Source organism: Salvelinus alpinus, chromosome 2 (genome assembly GCF_045679555.1).
Source record: "Salvelinus alpinus chromosome 2, SLU_Salpinus.1, whole genome shotgun sequence".
In the NCBI taxonomy this organism is placed as follows: domain Eukaryota; kingdom Metazoa; phylum Chordata; class Actinopteri; order Salmoniformes; family Salmonidae; genus Salvelinus; species Salvelinus alpinus.
The window spans coordinates 71,245,629-71,254,433 of record NC_092087.1 but is presented as its reverse complement, the minus strand read 5'-3'; the positions used below and the strand labels follow the sequence as shown (position 1 = coordinate 71,254,433).

General features: G+C 42.7%; 1 protein-coding gene and 1 long non-coding RNA gene across 2 annotated transcripts; both read left to right on the top strand.

Moving 5' to 3' along the window:
* The first annotated feature begins 217 nt into the window (after positions 1-217).
* Positions 218-5,875, top strand: LOC139567663 (cell division control protein 6 homolog). Its single transcript, XM_071389064.1, has 9 exons — positions 218-329; positions 967-1,269; positions 2,060-2,326; positions 2,539-2,738; positions 3,017-3,171; positions 3,377-3,483; positions 3,734-3,974; positions 4,315-4,537; positions 5,304-5,875. The coding sequence occupies exons 2-9, from the start codon at positions 1,008-1,010 to the stop codon at positions 5,532-5,534; spliced, it is 1,686 nt and encodes a 561-aa protein (XP_071245165.1). The 5' UTR covers positions 218-329; positions 967-1,007; the 3' UTR covers positions 5,535-5,875.
* A 111-nt stretch (positions 5,876-5,986) lies between these two features.
* On the top strand, positions 5,987-8,614 carry LOC139567667 (uncharacterized). The gene is made up of 3 exons (XR_011673447.1): positions 5,987-6,180; positions 7,014-7,169; positions 7,412-8,614. It is a non-coding gene; the product is annotated as an uncharacterized lncRNA (long non-coding RNA).
* Positions 8,615-8,805: the final 191 nt, after the last annotated feature.

Here is an 8,805-nt window from a genome sequence, read left to right as displayed (position 1 = left end):
TCAAGTTACTAACAACACCAGAGAATATTGTGTCAAATGTTACAATGCTGAATTTCCCGGGAAATTTCCAGTCCGCCAAAATACATATTATTGAAGCTCCCGCCACCATGTACTTGTGTGACGTAGATACTGACGCTCCTGACAAACGAAGACGAACCAATGAGAGCCTGGGAAATAACAAAATGACACAAGAAGGACAAATCAGACCTTAGCCGCGGGAAGTCCAGCTGACTGGGGGAGGAGTTGTGGAGACATTTGGCGCAAGTTTTGTTTCTTAGACTAGAGCGCGCCAGAGACACCACACGAAATCCATCAAGAACTAAAATAAGGTATCACTACTTTCAATGCATGTTTTAAACGTGTATCATTACGTTTGATTTGACGAGATATTGTTGAATGTTTTGTCAGAATCTGTGGGGAGATGTTGGCGAGCGAGTTGCCGTCAATCAAATCTGTGGGGAGATGTTGGCGAGCGAGTTGCCGTCAATCAGTATTGTTTAACTAGTTAGATACAAAACAGTTTGTCGAATACACCAATACATATATGTCCTGTTTTCTTTGATGGTATTTTACGCCATTTCAGTGTTTTATAATAGTTGTGCTGTTGGCGCCACACATGAGGACACGTATTGTTGTCGCCATTGAGTCTGCAGATACAGTAGTTACTGAGAATTCACACCATTGTGATTGATGGCCCTTATATTCTGTAATGTTGATTTTACAACGGTGCAAAGATAAAGAGAGTCGTGCTTAGCAGTGATGACATTAACTTGTGTGGAAACTACTTTGATCAGGGTAGACCTGATAGCTAGGATGGATGGTATCATTTGCTATTGTGTGGTTTCGTACCTCTAAAGAAATTCACTAATTACAAGTCACTCTTGATCATAAGATAATTGTTTTTCTTGCTGTCTATCTATTCATGGGTGTTGTCACAATGGCTGACCTTATCTCTTCCCCATTAAGTCTTTTGAAACACGTCTGGACACTAAGTGCTCACAGCGAAGATGCCCAGCACACGTTCCCAGGCTCAGTCCATCCTCCAGTTCCCCAGACGCAAGTCCTCCAGTGTTGACTCGAAAAGCACCAAGAGCACATCCCAGACGAAGGAGACCCAGTCCCTCTGCTCCGTGGAGTCTCCTAATCCGCAGCCCCTTCCAGAGAAGATCCAGCTAATGCCACTCTCACGCAGGTCCGTGGCCCTCAAAGGTATAACTCTGTGCCCAAGGCTGACCCGAAGAATACCCCTCAGCCCTCGCAAACGCACAGGTATGGGATTGTGTTATTATACACAACTTTGAAAGTGTTTCACTGTCTAAAACTTTTAGGTAATTTGTGATTTTTACATATTCTGTGCAACATTTTAAGCTGATAAAACACCTTTAGGTAATTTGTGATTTTTACATATTCTGTGCAACATTTTAAGGTGATAAACCACTTTAGGTAATTTGTGATTTTTACATATTATGTGCAACATTTAAGCTGATAAACCACTTTAGGTAATTTGTGATTTTTACATATTCTGTGCAACATTTTAAGCTGATAAAACACCTTTAGGTAATTTGTGATTTTTACATATTCTGTGCAACATTTTAAGGTGATAAACCACTTTAGGTAATTTGTGATTTTTACATATTATGTGCAACATTTAAGCTGATAAACCACTTTAGGTAATTTGTGATTTTTACATATTCTGTGCAACATTTTAAGCTGATAAAACACCTTTAGGTAATTTGTGATTTTTACATATTCTGTGCAATATTTTAAACTGATAAACCACTTTAGGTAATTTGTGATTTTTACATATTCTGTGCAACATTTTAAGCTGATAAACCACTTTAGGTAATTTGTGATTTTTACATATTCTGTGCAACATTTTAAGCTGATAAACCACTTTAGGTAATCTGATTTTTACATATTCTGTACAACATTTAAGCTGATAAACCACCATGCTCAAAACGAAGTAATTATTTCAACTCTTGATGCAAACGTGACATACTATCCGAAGGACAGACATCTTGTTTCTAACCTAACCATGCTTCTTCTGTGTGTTTCTCAGGAGATGAAAATGGCTGTAACCTCAGTGCCAACCTACTGGGCTCTCCTCCCAAACAGCCGTGCCTTAACCTGGCCTCCCCCTGCAAGCTGGGCTTTGATGAGAACTCCCACGTTCTATCCCAGAGGAGACTACTGACCCCCCTGTCACCAAAACGGCAGCGCCTCTCCCACCCCAGGGCCTCCCCCAGCAGACTCCATGAGACCCCCAGTGGGAGCCAATCATGTCCCCGATCAGAGAAGGCCACGGTGGTCCGCCTCTTTGCTGAAAGTAAGACATGTCTCTCTCACGTTCTCTTCCTCCTCTTCCTTTTCTCCTCTCTCACGTTCTCTTCCTCGTAGCTTTTTCTCAAGTGCAAATGAAAAGCGTTAAACTCCAAAGATAAATGTGTGCCTTTACTTGATTTGTTCATTATTCTGTTCACTTCATATAGACTTCAGGCAAACTATGAACCCCTTCTCCCTCTCTCCATCCCTCTCCAGAGTCTAAGTTCCATAGTGTGAAGCAGGCCCTCCACACGGCTGTCCCAGAGCGCCTGCTATCCCGGGAGGCTGAGAGGTCCTCCATCCGCTCCTTCCTGGAGGACAAGGCCCTGAAGGCCAGCCCAGCCAGCCTCTACATCTCTGGAGCCCCCGGCACCGGCAAGACCGCTTGCCTCAACTGTGTGTTGCAGGAGATGACGGTTAGCATCACTGTTTGCGTTAGTCTCCGCTTTGTTAATGAGGGGTTAATTGTTAGCATTAGCCCAGCATTGGATCTGTTGCCTTGACAGGATTCAAACACTCATTAGCCTAGTGTTGGATCTTGAGTAGATCCCAATACTCTAAAATGACCTTACACCTCTACCATAAGGCGCAGAATCACTTAATTCCACCCCTTGTGTACAGCCCTGAACCCTGTGTAAATTTAACCCCATTGATTTCTGTTACATGAATTTAACTATTTCCTCTCTTGATCCAGGATGAACTGAAGGAGATTCAGACAGTGGTGATCAACTGTATGGCTCTGCGTAGCTCCCACGCCATCTTCCCCCTGCTGGCAAAGAAACTGGGGGCCTCTGGGGGCCACACCGACACCAAGCTGCAGAAACTGCTGACCAGCACGGGGCCCACTGTGTAAGTATCTAGATATTGTGCCAAACCATAACCCTGAACTATAACTTAAATCCATGACACTTTCGCAAAGGTAAAAGTAGAGTTTTTCTTTATCCAACAACTCTGAATTTACACCGTTAAAAAAACACAAATATTTGAGAAAATATTTACATTTTGCCGACTGATAAGTTTTGTCTATTCACCTTCTTTCTCCTTCTCTCCCCAGTCTTCTAGTCCTGGATGAAATGGACCAGTTGGACAGCAAGGCCCAAGATGTTCTCTACACCATCTTTGAGTGGCCGTACCTGCCCAAGTCCCGCCTCTGTCTCATCGGTAAGAACCCCCTAATATACAGTGTTAAACAATATACCCTGTCTCTGGTATACACATTTTATTGGACGTTACAATTTCTAGTTAATATCTAAGGATTCATCTGAAGATTTCACCCTAAAACTTCATATACACATCTACCCATCTCTATATTTAAATTCCATCCATTCAACTCTCAGCCATTTCCTCATATGGGCTGTCGTTAGTCTTCCTGTATGCAGGCAGGTGTAATGACGGTGTCGTGCCATTCTAGGTATCGCCAACGCTCTGGACCTGACGGACAGGATCCTCCCCAGGCTCCAGGCCCTGCCTCTTTGTCGGCCCCAGCTGTTACACTTCCCTCCCTACAGCCGCCAAGAGCTCGCCGCCATCGTACAGGACAGACTCAGACAGGTGTCCGGAGAAGGGTTACTAGACGCATCGGCCGTGCAGTTTTGTGCCAGGAAGGTGTCTGCTGTATCGGGAGATGCACGCAAAGCTCTGGATATCTGCCGGTAAGGGAATGAATTGACGAAATATCTTAAATTGTCCATGAAAATAAATGTAAAATCAAATATGAGCAACCAAAAATGTGCGTTTTACTATGGCTAGTTATAAGTGGTCTTGGAGAGTTGGTATGGGAAGGGAAAAGGGGATACCTCGTCAGTTGTACAATTGAATGCATTCAACTGAAATGTCTTCCGCATTCAACCCAAACCTCTCTGAATCAGAGAGGTGCGGAGGGCTGCCTTAATCGACATCCACGTCTTCGGCACCCGGGGAACAGTGGGTTAACTGGTTGAAGTTTTGTTTGAGAACAGAAAGTGTCATGAAGCCGGTTCCTCTGTGTTACAGGAGAGCTGTAGAGCTTGTGGAATCTGACGACAGAAAGAAGGCAGCAGAAACTACAGAGTCTCGTGTGAGCGTTCCCCAGGTGGCCAGAGTGCTGTTGGAGGTGTATGGGGACCGCATGTCCTCGTCAGAGGGAGAGAGCTTCCCCATTCAGCAGAAACTCCTGGTCTGCTGTCTGCTACTGCTAACCCGCAACGGCAAGAACAAAGAGTTCCCACTGGGCAAGGTGAGAGACGGGCACTGCATTGGTGCGAACACAGTACTACAACACAAGTTTGTAAATTGAGAGCAAACATTTAGTTTTTTTTGCTGTTAATCATTTTCTAATACACCTTGATATACATCGAGTGTACAAAACAGTAAGAACGCCTGCTCTTTCCATGACAGACTGTCCAGGTGAAAGCTATGATTCCTTATTGATGTCACTTGCTAAATCCACTTCAATTAGTGTAGATGAAGGGGAGGAGACGGGTTAAAGAATAATTTTTTTGCCTTACACAATCCATGTTTCAATTGTCTGTGTGCCATTCAGAGGGGGAATAGGCAAGACAAAATATTGAAGCGCCTTTGAACAGGATATGGTAGTAGGTGCCAGTTGCACCAGTTTGTGTCAAGAACTGCAACGCTGCTGGGTTTTTCACGCACAGCCGTTTCCTGTGTGTGTCAAGAATGGTCCACCACCCAAAGGAGTACAACGCATTGGAGTCAACATCCCTGTGGAATGCTTTTGACACCTTGTAGAGTCCATGCCCTGACGAATTGAGGCTGTTCTGAGGGGGGGAAAGGGGTGCAATATTAGGAAGGTGTTCCTAATGTTTTGTACACTCAGTGTACATGCATCATACAAGTCTAGGTAGCTAGTAAGAATGAAACGTAAACGACAGTTCCAGACATTTTCTCTTGCACTGACCTGGTTACCACTGAAAGTCATTGGGTTGCTGAAGGTCAGTACCAATTATTTCTCAAGTCTGACTCTCTTCTTTATCCCTCAGCTCCACGAGGTGTACAGCCGTCTGTGTGCCAAGAGACAGGTGGGCGGCGTGGGCCAGGGCGAGTGCCTCTCCCTCTGCAGTCTGCTGGAGAGCCGGGGCATCTTTGCCCTGAAAAAAGCTAAGGAGGCTCGCCTCACCAAGGTTTCTCTGAAGATTGAGGAGAGGGATGTGGAGAATGCTCTGAAGGATCGCACCCTGCTGGGCAGTATCCTGACCGCTGGCCTACCATGACCTTTCACCCTCGGGATGATATCAATTTCTCAATCTGACCAACCCCGATTAATATTTATTTGTGCCTTATTTAATTTATTTTTTTATTCCTTTTTTTCTGGTGGGGTGATGCATATCCTGCTATGACCTCCCTTTTCAGAACAATGGGAAATGCCGCAATTTGTTAGATTTTTAATGACAGATGAACAGATGAACATTTAATGACGGACTGGAAACATTTCAAATGGTCAGCCAAACTGACCAGCTGCTTTTAACTTGAGTTTAAATGCTCATTTATTTTTTGGGGTTGAAAACCTTATGTACATTTGTTGTAATAAATTAATGTACCAACTTTAAAAAAATGTGTTGCTCTTTTAATTCAGCAAGAGGCCTACTATTTTTGTTAATCATGGAGAATCAAAAAATCAACTCAAATAAAAACAATGTTTTTGTAAACTGTAGGCATACCCATCAAAATCATTAACTTTTTAGGAAATATAGCCTCAGTCCTTATTCAAAATAAATGAAAGGCCTGCCTGCCTGCTACTAATGAGCTTTCTGTGAAATATGCAGTACACGAAAACGGGTACAATGACAAGTGAAAGTAAAATATTTCAGCCAGCAAAGCCATTGACAACCAAACAGCCGGGGGAAACAAACAAGAAAGGTCAGTCCTTCAATAGCTAATTGAATACAGTACCCACAATAATTGTACAGTGCACTTTCAATTGTTTAAGCCGAGGTTGAGTTTTAATTTGTAAACGGTATCAACACAGATCAAGTCATCCATATTGTGAGTTCAGGTGCAATTTCTGTTGCATCCTTTGTGGTCCTTGTGAATAGCATGCTGTAGTGTTAAGATGCCTACTATCAGAGGTGGCGTAATAAAGGGTGTTTTATTTATTATTCTGGATTCACACTTGAGCATGGGTACCTCCAAGACAGCCCAGGCCTATAGCCTGCAAGATGCAATTTCCTTTAACAGAAATGGTTATTGGTAGGTTTCTGTCAGAACCAAAAATAGCCTAAATGCCTGTGTTCATGACCACCTGATCTGGATAGCAATACCTTTTACTCTATCCCACATGGCAGTCAAATTAAATATAATACTGAACAACATGTGTATTTATAAAGATAGTAAACATGATAAATCACCGAACTGCGAAAAGCTGTCGTGCGAAGTTAGCAGCGATATCCTGTAACGTGTTCTTTGTGACGGGGTGGAAATTCCATTTCAACATGGTTTAAAACTACCAACTGCCTGCTTGCAAACACTCAAAGAACAACTCAACTATAATGTAGTGCAGCTTTTATGATTCTTAGTTTTCATAAGCAATGCCATATGATAAACACTGACTGTTAGCTTGGATAGTTACACTGCTGATATTCATATGAACGTGATGTATTATAGTAAACCAAGTTGTGAGTTGCCGCAATGTTGTTTTCCAAATGAAGGAGTGGGCCTTTAACCGCCATCACAATTCTATTCTCTCTACACAGTATGAGCATACTGGCTCTAAAAGGAGTCTCTCTGGGGAGAGAGTACAGGGGGGCACTGCCTCGAAAAGGAGTCTCTGGGGAGAAAACGGAGGGGGGGGCAGTGCCCCCCAAAAATGTTGCTCTAATTGGAATTGACACTTACAATGAAGCTGGAAGGTGAGTTGTATGTATGGGACTGACACAGATTCCTAACAGTATATCTATCACAAATATTGATATTAATTGTAGAGTTCAGAAGTGATATTACATATTACATCATAAGACGCCTGGGTACTAATCTTCATGTCACTCCTTGGCATACAAGGAGTGGCAAGGAATGGCTTAATGGCACAAACAAATTGGAACCCAGGATAAGGCAGAAGATATTATTGACCGAAGATCTGTCTGTTGTGTTGAAGCCAAATCCAGCAGGAGAGACCAGTCTCGCCTGTACCCAGCTGTCTGTCCATGCAAACAGACATGTCTATTGATCCTCCGTTCAACTTCAAGACAGAAAATATATCTACTGATCAACAGCTTGTCTGGTTTGTGTTCTCTTGTTCTGCTCATTTGTTTCTAATCAATATTTTGCATAAGAATTTATCACGATCCCCTCTTTTATCATCTTTATGTCTCCACATTAAAGCATGAGTCAGGGCTCCCTTATGTTTGACCTTAGGTCTAAGTTGTCTGCTGACAGGATCCAACAGGAGAGCCAAAGCTTTACCTGCTCCCTCGTCTTATTCGAACAGAGTAGGAGTGTATCTGGACTGGCTGGCACTCCGTCCTTCTACAGTGTCTCCTCTGGTACACTGACCCATCTGCATACATTCTACTCCACATTTTCTAACCCTCTTTACCCAGGGTTTAGGGTTTGGAATGATGACATCAGTGTGCCTGTGTCAGTTAGAGCAGCCTCCAATTTGAAACTCAGGCCAGAATTCCATCTAGTTGATTTTGGCATTGCGGTTTTAGAAGTACGTTTACGTTGCAGTGCAACGTGTTCGCTCCAGAATTGATGCTCAATTTAGAAATCAGTAGTACCGTACTACCTGGTTTTAGTGGAAGCCCTGGTAGGATGTTGAGTTACCCACCCTCCCTTCTATATTTATCTTGATAATTCATTTCAGTCACGCAGATTTTAAATCGGTGACACTGCTGTGCAAATCAAACACACAATTTCAGTGACCTTAAAATAGCATTTATTTATTTTTCTACTCTGCTTCACCTACAGCAAATAACACTTTTGGTTTTGTTCAATTTAGGAGTTAAGTATCCTGAGTGAAAGAATTTTAATGTTTTATCTGGAATACAAGTCTAAGATGTGCCCAGATCACAGCCTTAAACACCACTTGTAAATTAGGAAACAATTTAGGGTACACGTGTTGCACATTAATGTAGGCTAATTATGAGTTATAAAATCACATACTATAGCCAGATCTCTAGGCTATTGAACTTGTTACCTGGTTTCCGGTTTCACAGCCACTAGATGGCGCCACAAACCATTTTATGTAGTGAAAGTGTCTGGATGAAAAGTGCTGTTGAAGAGAATGTGACTGTTTTGGCTGAGAGACCACTGAAAATGTTATCCCGCTAGATAGTGATGCGATAAATACATGTAAGTAACTACTACCGACCCAAGATGAGTGGCGGTTCTGACATCAGAAGCACTAGCTATGCATCCTCATCGGATAAAGAGTATTTCCCCTAAATTTGAGTAGGAAAGATGTACTTTACATGCCATACAGAGCGACAACAACAACAAAAAACAGTATGGCATTGCCCCAGATATTCTGTATTACCCAGACTCAAT